Here is a 15,667-nt window from a genome sequence, read left to right on the forward strand (position 1 = left end):
TTATGAAGTTTATTCCTTTGTGACATACACCACTGTAAAAATGAAGCATACAGTACACTTGAAGAAAAATGTAGTCTGTATTACATTGTTACATTACAACACCAAGAGCTTGCCAGGGGGACAAATATGCACTGTACAATTTACAATATCCTATTACATTAACAATTTGTAATTTAAATAAATTCACATAATTTTCATATTTTATACGATATTGTGGCAAAGTGGCATCATATTGTTGATCTTATTTGTTTAAAATATTGTTGTCATCAGGTGTGTGACATGTTGCAGTTGACTGCAGTCTGTCTTTGCTCTCTGGGACAGGTCTTTTCTTTCAGCTTTTTGGCTGCTCGCAGCGCCTGTACCTTAATAACAAAAATAGACGCGCATTAAAATCTTCGCTTCGAGTGGAGTGACTAAACGGAGGCTCAGCTGATCGCGCTGGTTTCGGAGCGACGACAGGTTCGAGGGTTGACAAAAGATGAAAATGAGCAACTGGCATTTATGAGACAAGAAGCGAGGGAATGGTGGACTTGGGCCGATTTCCGGATCACGTGATGGGCGCATAATCCCAAGTATATCCATAGAGTATATCCAAGTGGCGTGAGCCGACCGTAGTTGGAACAGTACACGCGCACTGAAATCTAACCAAGGCTGGCCTTGGTTCGGAAACAGCGGCTCACATGTCCGCAGTGGTGCTGTCTCCCTGCAGGTGCCGAGTCTGAGCCGCACACCGGGACCGAACGGGGCTGTGAGGTGAGTACCGGCACACTGGAGCCGCTGGAACCTTGTTTATGAGTCGCTGTTTAGGGGTTTGTGGGAAAATGTAAGCGGGTCCGTGTGACATTCCCTGAGGTTGTCGATGTGCTTGTGATGTAGGCCCGCTGATCCTGCCGGGGCGGGTTTATTTATTATTCTTTCATATTTGCTTTGTTTAAGGACTGATATTAACAGAGGAGACATATATCCTGCTGACAGCTGCTTTGTTGGGGGTCTGATGATGTGCACGCTGCTTAGGGCCACACTATTGTAGCATCCTCCAGTAACAGTCTGTACTGACAGAGATGTGGGTCTCAAGGCTCGTGAGCGGCAGGGATGGAGCTGGGTGCAGACAGGTGACCCACATCAACCTGCGATCACATTCACTGCTGCTCATCCTGAAAGCGTCGGAGGCTGCCTGTAGTAACGGCACACGACGAAGCTGTCTTCCTAAATGCATTTGTCCTAATTTAATGATATTTCCAGTCCAAGCGACCCAGCTGGTTCTGTGTGGTCTCAGCTGTGAGTGAGTGAAATGGTGTCGTCAGCAGGATTCACCAGCAGCACACTGACTGTGGGAAACAGAAAAGATGAGCAGCACGTGGATGTCAAAGGAAAAGGGCAATGTGTCCAAGCACTGCTGTGGAAGCAGACTTATACACTGTACAAGAGGGATTCTCCTCCTGCTTTGCCTGGGGGCCAGTTTAGCAAAATGACAGGAGGGTAGGGGCCAGTAGCAGCAGCCCTTTACCTTTCTAAGATTTTAGGTTGTGTCTAGGATTTTAGGGTGTTTCCAGGATATTAGGACATTTCTAGGATTTTAGGCTGTTTAGAAGATTTTAGGTTATTTCTAGGATTTTAGGACGTTCCCAGGATATTAGGTTGTTTCTGGGTTTTAGGGTGTTTGTAGGGTTTTTGGATTTTAGGATGTTTCTAGGATTTTAGGGCATTTCAAGGATTTTAGCACAATTATAGGGTTTTAGGATATTTCTAGGATTTTGGGATGTTTCCAGGATTTTAGGCCCATTTCAAGGATTTTAGCACAATTCCAGGATTTTAGTTAGGGCTGGGTGGTATGGCTTAAAAATAATATTGGGATATTGCTTTAAAATGTTGCGATATTATTTTTAAGCCATATCGCCCAGTGATATATACAATACTATATATCATGAGATTTTTATATGTCCTTTAAACTAATGTTAACTACTAAAATAAAAGTCTGGAAGTGCCGATGTTTAGCTGTGGGCTTGAAGCCTCCACTCAACAGTTGGCTGTTTAGCGTTAGCAGACAGTTAAACAGACACTGTGGCGTCTTTAATCATGAGGGTTCACTCACTGTGAGCAGCAACAAACTGATGGCACTCAAGTTCATGTATTACTAATTTTTGCAAGTCGCACAGGTGCTGTTCTCAAAATGCGACCAAGTAGTTGCGATTAGAGCTCTGCAGATAAACAAGTATCACCCGCTTACACTACCCCCACTGCCACTCATTAAGTTTGCTGTAAGCTGGAAACAAACTACTAGCTTTAGAGATAATATATTAATAGTGTTTGCAAATCGCAGTGCTCCAAAATGTGACTGGAGTCCTGCAGAATCCCTGCTCTGTGTGTCTGTGTGTGTGTGTCTGTGTGTGTGTGTGTGTGTGTGTGTGTGTGTGTGTGTGTGTGTGTGTGTGTGTGTGTGTGTGTGGTAGAGTGAAAGTAAAACACCGGTGGCTGATAAAAACAGCACATTTTATATGATGGTTTATCGATGGTCATGATAGAGTCATTTTATACATTGCATGAGGAAAAGGCCACGATACATTGAGTATATTCGATATATTGCCTATCCCTAGATTTAGGATTTTTCTACTATTTTAGGATGTTTCTAGGATTTTAGGATATTTCTAGGTTTTAGGATGTTTCTCAGATTTTAGGGTGTTTCTAGGATTTAAGGAAGTTTCTAGCATTTTAGGACATTTCCAGGATTTTAGGCTGTTCCTAGAATTTTAGGGCATTTAAGATGTTTTAAGATGTTTCTAAGATATAGGGTGTTTCTAGGATTTTAGAGTGTCACAAGGATTTTTGGACATTTTTATTTTAGAATGTTTCTAGGATTTTAGGATGTTTTTAGGATGTTAAGACTTTAGGGGCTTAGTTAGGTCCTCTGTTGGTGGGGAATCCTCCACTGGCACTTTTTTGATCAACAAGCTCTATTTTGATGTTGTTTTATGCACTCTAGCACCCTATGTATACTAAATGTACAAAAACAATTCCCAGTGTGAATCACTTTATTACAAAAAAGTTTTTTTAAATGTTTTTCAACAGTGTTTAACTGGTGCTCTGTATAAGATATTGATAGCTGTGCGGAAAATGTTGGTGGACAGACTTAGTTTTGAGAAGAGAGATGGTTTTGAGTGCAGTGTTTCATTTTGCAAGAGATTTGTGGAGTTTTGACAAAATAGTTAAACCTGGAGCTGAGGTGGAGCAGGTGAACAGCTCCTTTGAATTACTGTCACTGAGAACCTATCTTGGTCACTACACATCACCACCCAGGTTAAAAAAGCACAGAAAAGGCTCTACTTCCTGCAGAAACTTAGGAAGGCTAAATTCCAGAGCAAGATCCTGGTTAACTTCTACAGAGGAGCAATAGAAAGCATACTGACTGCAAACATCACAAACAGGCACGGTTCATGCACGGCCCAGAACAGGAAGGCTCTACAGCAGGTGATTAAAACTGCTCAGAACATCACTGGTTCCCATCTACAGAGCATCAGTGACCTCGGTGAAGTGATGTCTGCACAGAGCCCAAAGGATACTGAAAGACAGCAGCCACCCCAGCCACAGTCTGTTAACCCTGCTGACATCTGGAAAAGATACAGAAGTATCTGCTGCAGAACCACCAGACTACGGAGCAGCTTCTTTCCCAGGCTGTGAGACTCCTCAACTCCTCCTTCGACTCCAAAAAGATGTAGCAGGATTTAGGATCACCTTTAGATTTAATTTCTTCTTGAACTATGTTTAGAAAAATGACAATAAAGTTACCTTTTACCTCTTCAGTTTTGTGTTTACAGTTTAAAGAAACTGAGCTCAAGTTTCTGGAAATGTGTGATTGGTAAAAACTGTAAGTTTGCTCAGGAAATACAGCCGTTTGTTAAGGAGGCTAGAGATTTCAGATGACAGGTTTTATGTGATAACTGATTCATTGTGAAAAATAAGAAAAATGCTTCAACTTGGGTGTTGTACATGTTCACATCATCAGTTAAAAAGAAAAATATTGTTTTGTGTTGTGTTTTTTAAAGAAATCAAACAAATTTCTCAGATTTCAGAGGTTTAAATGCTAGTAAAAGGCGTCTGAACGCACCACAACAAAACTGATGTCAATCCAGTTGTTAAAGGCTTAATGGAAGTCTTTCTGAAAGGCAAATTTAGTAAAAGGACCATGTGATAGCACACTGGAGCTGGAAAATGGTCTTTCAACAAAAAGTTCCTATTTCCTGTTGTGAATCAGTTTAGTCTTGATTATGGTTAGATATTAGTGTACTGACTGTAGCCATGTAGAACATGACCTTAGTTTACAAAGTATGAACATGTTTGGCTATGAGTTATAATTACATTACAGTGAAATAGTGAGCAGAATTCACTCAGATTTGAGTTATCTTAACTTTTACAGCTGAAAGGTGCTTATGGAAAAGTTATGGCTCACAAGCACAACATAAAATGACTGGACTGAATGTTCATAAAAAAGTGCATCTCCAAGTAGTGTGTGATGTGAGGCGAAAGTTAATGTGTGAGAAGCATCATTCTACATATAATGATTTAATTTCTACAATCTGGTTTCAATTCATCACCTCAGTTACCATCTACATCACCAGTTTATCCTGCCTCCAAAATGTTCATACACAGGGATCAGAGTTTCCCCACAGGTGCACACATTCTTCCATCAAGTTTGTTTCTCTAGATCACAACTTTTACATGGGAAGTGGCACACACCTTTATCCAGGGCTCATTTTGTGCAGATATAAATGAGACCCCAGGTCTTAGGAAGAGACCTCTGCAAATAATTCAGCTCTCAATAAAAACCTGCTGAATGTCATGATCTTAAGTTATCAGAAAAAAAAGATGAGCACACTGATGATGAGCCTAGCAGCTTGTCCCCAACATGCCAAACAGCATCGCAGAAACACTTTTGGGTCACGTGAAACTGCTTTATTTAGGTTTTAATTACCTTGCCCATTTTTTTCGAGAGGAGGAGACCTGTGTGAATGATTCATCTCCCAGTAAAAACCTCCTGAACAATGAACACCAAAGCAAATTCAAGCAGGAGACGTTTAGACACCAAATCTCCCTAAACCTGACACACTGTTCCAATAAGGGGAAAAAATGTAGTAGAACACAAAGTTTTGTCTCATAGTTCTTTACTCCTCTCTTCCAGGACAAGAACGGTGGAGCTGACGTTTCCACACCTGTGGACAAAACAAAGAGGCTTCCATAATTCATGTGGCCATCAGCATCTGCTGGGAAAGATGAGTGCAGACAGACCCAAACGGAATATCATCAAAAAGAAATATGTAAGTGAAATCTCTTCTCTCGCTATGGTTTATACACTGACTGAAAAAGTTCCTACTATGTTGACTTCTTCAAGTGTTACGTTTTTCAACACAGTGGATTTTAGTTGGGTTTTATGATGCCAATCAGAAGATTTAGATTAGACATAAAATCAACAACAAATTTGTACAGACTGACCTTAATTATTAGAAATGCAAATCCCATTGTTGTTCTCTAACCAGCAGCCTGCATTTACAGCTATGAATTTACAGCTACAAGCGCTAACTCTAACATTAGTAGAGTAAACATCACTTGATCATCATCTGATAGAGTCAATAACAATTAAACAACTAGAGGATGCACTCACTGAGATTGTCAGAGGAAAAGACTTTTGCCGTTTCTTCAACTGGATTTGGCTAAAGCGTGATTTACTGTCTCTGTTGGTGATGAAGATGATCTCCGGTACAACTACATGTTTTTTGTTGTTAGGCCACTGATTGTTGCTGATAATGATCACAACACATACAAATGTTAAATATAAATAAATTGTATTTTTTGACGCTGGGGCTAACTTCAGGATTGACTGAAGGAGTTTGTCTGTCAAGGTGAGTTTGGGGCAGCAGATAGTTCAGACCATAGACTGTATATAAAGATAGACAACATGACAGCTCCCCCAAAGTGTAACTTTACAATCTGGATCGCCCCCTGGTGTCTGACTGCAGTATAGGTCATAAAACCCGCTCCTACATGTTAGTAAGTTGGACATAGGCCAACTAAAAACTGCACGCCAAATACACGCCAAATACATTTTTCCCCAAAGATGGTTTCTGTCACTGAAGGTAGCTCTCATCACCCTGATGTTGGTTCCAGTGATAATTTTTATGATCAGTTTGGTTTAAGTGACAGCTGTGACAGCCAACACATGCATTTACCTACACCCTATGCAATATTCTGTGGAATATTGCCACAGAGCAGACTCTGACATCATTCGAAAGAATAATGTCACCAGGGCAAGATAGCATCAGCAGTATATGGGATATTTTAGCTTGACTTAAGCATAGCAGGGCTAAGTGGGGGGGCAGACTGTGTGGTCCATCTTTATATACAGTCTATGATCCAGACTGACACACAGAGAGAAACACAATGTTGAGCTCATGTGATCAGGGTGGTTTTACCAGGCAAAGAAACTTTACAATCAAATGAAAAAAAAACAACAACCAAAAAAAAAACCCTCTGTAGATACTGTAGTGCCTTACGTTACTCATTTTATTCTCAGATTGTTTAAATGTTTCCTTTTCATTTTGACTTTTGACTGTAGAAGGATCATTTCTAGTGTTTAATCAAAGTCAGGTCACAACAGGAGGACTAATCTGAGCTGCTGTGTGAGCTGAGGCTGATGCTCTCTGTGTCTGTGACTGCAGGACATCAGTGATGGGATGCCGTGGTGTGAAGAACGTCTGGTCCGCAAAGTTCTTTTCCTCTCCCTCAGGGAATTCAGAGACACCCACCGTGCCACACACAAACACACACACATACACACACGTGCACGCAAGTGCACTTCAAAAAATACACTCTGTCATGCTCAGCGAAAGACACAGACACTACTTAAAACACACACAGAGAAAAAGACACGTACGAGACAGAGTGTACACACACCACAACAAAGAGTCACACACAGACCACCAAACACACACACACAGAAAAACACACACAGTGTAAAAAATCCACACATTTCAAAACATCTCCGCCCTCATGAACACACTAACAAAGGGCAAAAATCCAATTTAGCTCAGGACTCACACTCACCAAAAAATAAATGTACTCACACACCACAGAACATTCAGACTCAATCAAAACTGTGTGCAGGGAAGATCACACACACTGTGCAGCATACACACCTACAAGAAAACACACACGTGTTCCAGAAGAGTTCTGTGTCCACCAGGACACTACGCTCACACACAACACAAAACACACTGTCGCTGTTGAACTCCAAATACACTGAAACTGCAAAACACACACACACTTCTCAGCACAAACACTCACTGAAAACCACCCAGACACTGCTGAACCCCTCTGTCCCAGCCAGGACCCTGCGCTCACACACTCCCAGCAGCCTTGGCGGTCAGTACCATCAACACTCCTTCTCTCTTGTGTCTCACTCACAGCTGTGACTGTGCTGGTAGTGACTCTGCAGTGCTGCAGCTGCTGTACTTAATACACACTTGTGTCCAGTAGTAAAAGCATCATTGTAATCACTTGATGAACTGTTGAGCTCTGTGAACACAATGATGTGTGTGAAAAGTGTGTGACACATCCAAACATTGAGACAGGCTGGAAACAAGCCACACTTTCTAAAACAGTGTTTCCCAAGTGGTGGGTTGCAGTCCAAAAGTGGGTCACAGGTAAATTCTGAGTGGACCGCAAGTGCCTTGTGAATTTGTTATGTTTGTAAAACACATTTTATTTTAAAGTAACAGAAGCCACTTTTACACAGAGGTGGTGCTATAGGGACGTAATAAGTCCCTCGCTTTATACTGCTCCTGCATTTCCCACAGAAACAAATGATGGCGGCATGATTCTGCTCTAGTGTGTGATTATACACTGCGTCACTGCATCCCACATCAAGAGGCATGACGGGAGTGATGTGTAACACATGAGTGTCCGTCTCTAGTGTGACGTATAATATATGCATCAGCAGCACTTTCTTAACAATAACAAAGGCAAACATGTCAATCATAATCATTTACTGTTGTATGGCAGCTGATCTCGTCCTCTGCTTAGGAGGTAAGGAGCAGTTTGTAGGCATTTACAACCGCTGGTCCTCTTTGTATTAGCCACTATGCTAACAGCTGCTTTTTAAATTCTTGTGGTGGGGAGCACACGGCATCAAAACGTCACACCTGTGCCGCCCAAGATCATGGCTTAAGGTTTTACACAGACGTCATTGCGGCGCTGTTAATACCTCTGTTCCCGGCACAGAAATTCACAGACAACTCTGTCCCCCCTTCCTGCGATCGGACGTCATATAGAGAACAATGAGGCAGCAGAAGGTCGTGATAGTGTCGCTGTGAACAGGCAGTGAATCTCCAGCGTAGAGTTTTATTTTGAAGTACTGTCTCTTATTATTCCTCCGTGTTTTATTTCCTTGTGTTTTTAAGAATCTGTCAGCTCGGCTCATTTTTGAAATTGCGATTAATCACAGAATTTCCATAGTTAATCATGATAAAAAAAAATTTTAATCACGTTTTCAATTCCATTGTTTTGCCTTTCAATACCGTTTTGAAGTACATATTGACAAGTTAAAGCAATTCTTATCAGACTGTCTTGATTAGGAATCAGATGACAACAAATACTGTCTGGGACTAGCTTAAAGTGGGCGTGTCTGTGAAGAGGAGACTCATGGGTACCCATAGAACCCATTTTCATTCAAATATTTTGAGGTCATAGGTCATTTTTGCATCAACAAAATTTTGCCTAACTTTGGAGCGTTATTTGTCCCTTTTCCTGGGAGACTAGCATGGAATGATTGATAGCAAGGGATTCTTCAGGTCCTTCAGTTTCATATGCAACTTTAAAACTCAGATGTTCCAACAGGATTGTTCACAGGTGATTAACGCGATTTAAAAAAACAAAAGCATTATCCATGGGCCTAAATCACATTGTAATTAAAGTGTTAAAGCTGACAGAACTAGTTTTTAGCTGAAATGATTACGTTTTGTTGAATAAAATTAAAGATGTGGTAATTAATCTAACGTGTTGGCCTTGAACCAGTGACTAAGGAGAAATGCGCACCCTGGGCCAGTTGGGGACCAACGATCTAACCCACTAGATTTGGAGGTCAACTAGCATGTCATTAGTAGCATTAACTGGCCTGTCAAAGTTGAAGCAGGAAGTAGAACTGTAAGCTCTGATGAAGCTTTACTATGCAGTTTGTCTTTTACCATTCAGTTTGTTTCCAGCCTGTCTGACTCTCTGACTGCTTATGTTGAATACACTTTTCACAGCTGCAACCGTCATGTCTTTTGGGCTGTAGTAAATATACTTTTTTTTGGTATATATGAAGTGTCATTGAAAGAAAGCTTTAATTTTAATATGTTTTAGCTGTGGCCAGCAGACACTAAACATTTTTGATTCATGTAAGTAATAAAGTTGTAACTGTTGTCTTCAGGCTCCTTGGTTAATGGCATCAGCCAGTGTCCGTCCCTCCTGTCAGCGAGTCCCAGCTGGAGTTGGTCCTTACAGACACCCCCTCAACAGCGCTGCCCTGCAAGCATCCATCGTCACAAGGTCGACCGTGCCAGCAAGAGGTCAGCTGCTCCACAGTGGCTTTCTGCATGTGTGTTTGTATGTTCGTGCCTGTGTGTATGACTCGCCCTTATAGTGCTTCAGGGGTGACCTTTATCTGTAGGCTGACATAGAAGCTAGCGTCGCCCTGGTTCCCTCGTCAAAAATCCTGTGGGATATTTCCATCAGAATTTGGATCACTGCAGAAAAAAAAAACTCTTTGGCAAACAAACATTTATGATATTTACGAATTTTGTTCAGCAAGCACAAATGAAAACCACTTTCAGGATTTTTCAAGCCTGCATGCAATTACAAGAAGTAAAAAGCCAACGTTAGACTACAAACAAGTTACACTACGATCACATGATTTAATGTCACCAACAGGCTATAAAGCTGTGTTCAGCATGCTGAACACATGCTTGTGTTCAGCGTGACGTTCTATAGTCTCATTTAGCCACTTGTTAGCAACCACCTTTCTTTGCTTTATTTATTGTCTCTTTTAACAAATAAAATGCATTGACAATCAACTCCAACAAACACCTACACACATACATGTACACATATGTTCAGTATGTAGAACAGCACAAAATAATACAAGATAGTGAGACAAAGAGGGAGAGAAAGGCCCCAGTACGCATTCATATGTAGCATACATTGGGTCACAATAATATTACATAATCTTTAATATCCACTGTCCTTACTCCACCACTATATTATTTGTTGATGTCCTTCTGGGTTTTAAGACTCATTCTGGGGTTCTCTATAAACAGTTGGAGAAAAGGTGTTTAACACCTGCTAACACAATAAACTACAAACATAATACAAATCTGCAGCATTCAATGTAATTATCCCACAAACATAATACATTTCCCATAAATGTAATGGCAGTTGCCTACTGCAAATGTAATACGAAATGTCTTGCAAATGTCCAGAAAAGACATTTATATGACGTATGTAGTATAGATGTCTGTTCTGGACATCATATAAATGTCTTTTCTGGATGTCATTTAGATGTCTTTTCTGCATGTTGTATAGATGTCTTTTCTGGACTTTATAATGATGTCCTTTCTGGACGTCGTATAGATCTCTTTTCTGCATGTTGTATAGATGTCTTTTCTGGACTTCATATCGATGCCCTTTCTGGATGTCGTATAGATGTCTTTTCTGGACGTCATGTTGATGTCTCTTCTGGACGTCATGTTGATGTCTTTTCTGGATGTCGTATAGATGTCTTTTCTGGACGTCACGTTGATGTCTTTTCTGGATGTCATATGGATGTCTTTTCTGGACGTCATGTAGATGCATTTTGGGATGTCATATAGATGTCTTTTCTGGACATAGCATAGGTGTCTTTTCCAGACATCATATAGATGTCTTTTCTGGACATTTGCAGGAAATGGTATGGATTTATCACATTAAAAGCTGCAGATTTGTATTACGTTTGTGGTTTATTACTGTTGTAGGCTGTTATTACATTTGCAGGTGTTACAAGGTGTACTGTGCTGCCAGCTGCACTACACTGACAAAAAGAATTACTAGTTCAGTGAATCTCACTGTTGCGCTCTTATTTATTTGTTTTATACTCACAGCTCAGTAATTGTAAGTGTAGACATCACTATAGCAGTTATGAGCAGTGTTTTGTTGTATCCTGGTTATCTGTTTGCATGACCTGAGTATGGAGTACTATCATGGATGTATAAAGAAAAATGGATACAAGGTTGACGGCGAGCCCCATTCATTCCTATAAAAGTTCCTCAGTAACTCATGAGTCCAAAAAGTTCATTTTCACTGATATACAGACATCACTTTCACAATGTAAGTCTATAGAGACAAGTCATTTTGGGTCCCATGGCATCACTTGATGCCAACCCTAGAAGTTGTAAATCTACATTCAGCCACTGTTTAAAACTGGCTTCAAAGCCTGGTGCTGACTCTGGGGGCTAGAGTTCTGCTCAGATCAAAAACCAGGGCCCAGGTGCTCTGAAGTAATCTGATCTGATTTCTGCTATCGGATTGGATCAAATCCTGAAAATGGGTTGCTCAGAATATAAGAACTAAAAAAGGGTTCTGAAATCAGATTAGATCATGTAAGCAAATGGTTGGTTTAATGGGGAAACCTTCAGTTTGTGTTGTTCAAAACATTTTGGTAGGATACCTTTGATCCAAAATATTACTATTATCCTGATCCCAGCAGAAGGCTGGATTCAGGGTGAATCTCAGAGACAAATTATAATAAACCTTTTGGTAACACTTTCTATGAAGACCAGATCTACAATGCATTATGAAGGCATTCATAGTGAATTATAATGCATTCATAATGCTTTATGAATACACTCATAAACATACATAATGCTTACTGATGCATTATATCAATTGTCATAAACCATTATAGATTTGACTTATAATGATTTATAAGTGGAAAAGGTCTTATGGATGCTCTTGATTTGTTATAAACTAGAGGTTGAATGCCGGGGCTTATAATGCATTATAAATATTTATACTTATTCACACATCAACAATGAACTGTAGTAAGGACTCATAGTGTGATATAACCATCCATGCTGTATCATAAGTTATCATCGTATGTGTTAAGTAAGGTGAGGTACATATTTATGCATTTATAAAAATGTATGCTTCATCACAATGTTTCATTGTCAGCGTTAAGTTTAAGTTAAGTGCAATCATTTTCATGCATTTATAAAAATAAATGCCGTGTCTAATTGATAGAGGTGACGTGATTCATGCATACCATAGACTAGAATACTCAGAGGTCATAGGTGGACAGAAACTGTTACAGCCCTTGAAACCTGCAGTAAGTACGCTATATGCTGTAGCTAGCTAGCTAGCTAACCACTGTCCCCATACCAAACAAGGTATTTGTAAGCTAGGATAGCCACTGGAATGTTTGCTATTATCCTACAAGCTAACTGTATGATTTACTGTAGCTGAAGATTGTTTGGTTCAAAAATACATGACTACTTGATATATGAATTTTGAAGCTAGTAATCTTTAAACAGTATTGTTGTTATCTCGCAGGCTTATGGTAAACAATCCAGTAGGTAATGTTAGCTTGCAGGAAACCCCTGCAGTGGTTAGCTTGCTAATTTGCAGCATACAGTATACTCACCAGGGATTTCAGAGCTGTATCTTTGTCCACTTCTTTCTTCTCCAGTGTTTAGTGATACAAATGGGAGGCCATGTCAAAGAGGTACTCTTTATCTCTGCTCATATCTACTTTGTTCCCCCAGAGACTTTTTTTCTTAATAGAGTAGTGAAGGGATGACATATTTTTGTAGACCAATTAGGAAGTTGGCATTGCACTGGATCCCTCGTCAAAAACCTTATGTGATTTTTGAATGGGATTTTAAATTATCGCCAAAAATTAGCTTTGTGATGAACATGAATTTATGAGACTTACACGTTTTGGTCAGCATGATAATCTTGACAGATGAACACCACTTTTGTGTGTTTTGAAGCATAAATAAAATTCCCAGAAGTGAAAAGCTATTGTTAGGCTATACACGAACTAAATCACGATTGCACGACTTGCACGACGGTACAACTACAAACACTGTAAAAACACATTAAAACACATTCGAAAAATAATATAAACAGCTAAATCTACAAGTTCGAGTGCAACTCTGTAAAGCTGTAAAGGCGGACAAGTGGGTTTAATGCTGTGTTAATGTGTGTGCTGTGATTGGCTAGTATCCTGTACTACTGTGCGGTGATTGGATAGTAAGCCAGTGTTACTGTGCTGTGATTGGCTTGTACTTGTTGCCTCTGGTTTTTCCTCTTTAGTCAGTTGAACAGTCAACATTTGAATATTTAGCTACATTTCTCTGGGACTGTGGAAAAGGGGACAAAGAGCTAAGAAGGGAATGAGATGTACTTTGTTAGCGTGGAGAAGAAAAAAGTGGACAGCGATTCCTGCAGCTCCTGAAATCCCTGGTAAGTATGCTATATGCTGTAAGCTAGCCAGCTAACCACTGTAGGGTCTACCTGTGAGCTAACATTAGCTACTGGATTGTTTGCTATAATCTTGCAAGCTAACTGTTTGAACTCAAAATTGCTAGCTTCAAAAATCATATCTAGCAATCTTCAGCTAAAACATATGTTTAGCTTGTAGGCTAATAGCAAACATTCCAGTGGCTAGTTTAGCTAGCAAATATACTATTTGATTTGGGGACAGTGGTTAGCTAGCTAGCTCACTACAGCATATAGCATACTCACTGTGGATTTCAAGGGCTGTAACAATCTAATTCTGTGGCTAAAAAACTCAGACAGTCAGAATTCAGTCTTCTAAACGTGTTTTCAAAGTATTATAGTTTATGGTACGCATTAATCACTTATGATGCTGCTATATTCATATAAATGCATGAAAATGATTACACTTTACTTAACACCTACAATGAAACCTTATAATGAAGCATAAATTATTATAAATGCATCAATGTGTACCTCACATACAATGATAACTTATGAGCCCCAGCATTCAACCTCTAGTTTATAACAAGTCAAGAGCATCCATAACACCTTTGCCACTTATAAATCATTATAAGTCAAATCTATAATGGTTTATGACTATTGATGTAGTGCACCAGTAAGCATTATGTGTGTTTATGAGTGTATTCATAAAGAATCATGAATGCATTATAATTCACTATGAATGCCGTCATAATGCATTATAGATGTGGTCTTCATAGAAAGTGTTACTTCAAACTGGTCAAATATACATTAATTTATTTGCACATGAGTTGTTTGACCATTACAGTGATAAAGTTAATCAAATAGATGTTATCTTTTAATTCTTTAAGGTGTTTTGTCTCCAAAAAATAATCCCCCAAATAGATGTCAATGTTAAACAAAAAGGATTTGTGTGATTTGTGATTTGTTTTGCTCTCTTTGGTGACACCTGTGGTAATGTCAGTAATATAAACTGTAAGTCTTGAAAGCAGACGGATTAATTCATTCATATCAGATATTTAGTTCCTAAAACTGCAAATACATGTGTTTTCATCAGTGGTCCATAGCCTCAGTCACCACTGTGTGACCTCATTCAGTGATAGATATAATAGAGGTTCATTTTAATGGAAATCTTCCAGGTAATTACTTAATTTTAACTTTCATTTATCCCTTTATATTCTAGACGTTTCTAACAGTTGCGTGCCCCAATGCTGTTATCTGTCTCTTCAAATAAAACACTTTAAGTGAGCCCATGCTGCTCCCCTGCCTGCTCCTTACAGAGCCATTTGTTTATCTGGATTTGGTCATCTTGAAAAGTCTGTATTTTGTTCAGGGTGATCCAATCCAATGTTGCTTTGAAAAACTGGTGCACAAGTAAGATGGATTAGCTGATCATAGTAAAACATGGATTTCCAAATCAGATTAAATTTTTTGAACAACTGAGCCCAGGATGTGGAATGAAAACACCTGATCCAGGTTTCTAATGACTGTCTGTCAGTGCAGTGATGTGAGCAACTGCTCCATCAGCTAGAGGAGCTCTCTCTTATTTAGCCTCCCTTCATTAATGCAAATGGGGCGGCCAAATAATAGAAACACCTGTCATTATAATGCAAGACAGAATAACAGCACTACAAACTGCATCATCTGAAATGACCGTTCAGCTGAACAGCTCTCAGCTTTGATAAAAGCTTTGTAGCTTTTAGGGTTGCAGTGATATTGTGGTTTTAAGATATGCTGTGATATGACAGTTGACGATTATCATTTCCTGTACGTTAACGACAATGAAAGAAATTGCTTTTTATACTTAATTAGCCCTGTCAAAAAATTGGGTTCTTAATTATAGTGAAAAGGCATTTGTTTAACCAAAACTAACCCTTCTCTTTTCATTGCTTTGGGGTCATTCTGACTGATAGCAATAATTCTGCAATACCGTGATACTGTGAACCGATGATATTTTCTGAGACGGTTGTCATACTGTGAAAGTCTCATAGTGTTGCAACCCCAGTAACTTTGTATTACGTGTCTTGTTTTATGTAGTTTGTGAGAAAATGTGGTTTAAGTTAACTCTGCTACAATACATCATTAGGGAGCACTTGTGTTTAATTTTGTACATTGTCTTTTACAATAA

The 15,667-nt window shown here is 39.5% G+C and overlaps 1 protein-coding gene across 3 annotated transcripts in view; it reads left to right on the forward strand.

Moving 5' to 3' along the window:
• The first annotated feature begins 254 nt into the window (after positions 1 to 254).
• LOC121945340 (uncharacterized) overlaps positions 255 to 15,667 on the forward strand; it is a 31,369-nt gene continuing 15,956 nt past the window's right edge. Inside the window, exons 1-4 of one of the 3 annotated variants that reach the window (XM_088084936.1) lie at positions 255 to 753; positions 5,174 to 5,309; positions 6,708 to 7,410; positions 9,458 to 9,596. In XM_088084936.1, coding sequence (XP_087941062.1) covers positions 5,265 to 5,309; positions 6,708 to 7,410; positions 9,458 to 9,596 — 887 coding nt within the window. In that variant the 5' untranslated portion in view covers positions 255 to 753; positions 5,174 to 5,264. The remainder of the gene's footprint in view (positions 754 to 5,173; positions 5,310 to 6,707; positions 7,411 to 9,457; positions 9,597 to 15,667) is intronic. The other 2 variants (XM_088084935.1, XM_088084937.1) reach the window with 2 other exon arrangements.

The sequence above is a fragment of the Plectropomus leopardus genome, chromosome 11, assembly GCF_026936395.1.
Source record: "Plectropomus leopardus strain MGB_pleo_1.0 chromosome 11, ASM2693639v1, whole genome shotgun sequence".
NCBI lineage: Eukaryota > Metazoa > Chordata > Actinopteri > Perciformes > Serranidae > Plectropomus > Plectropomus leopardus.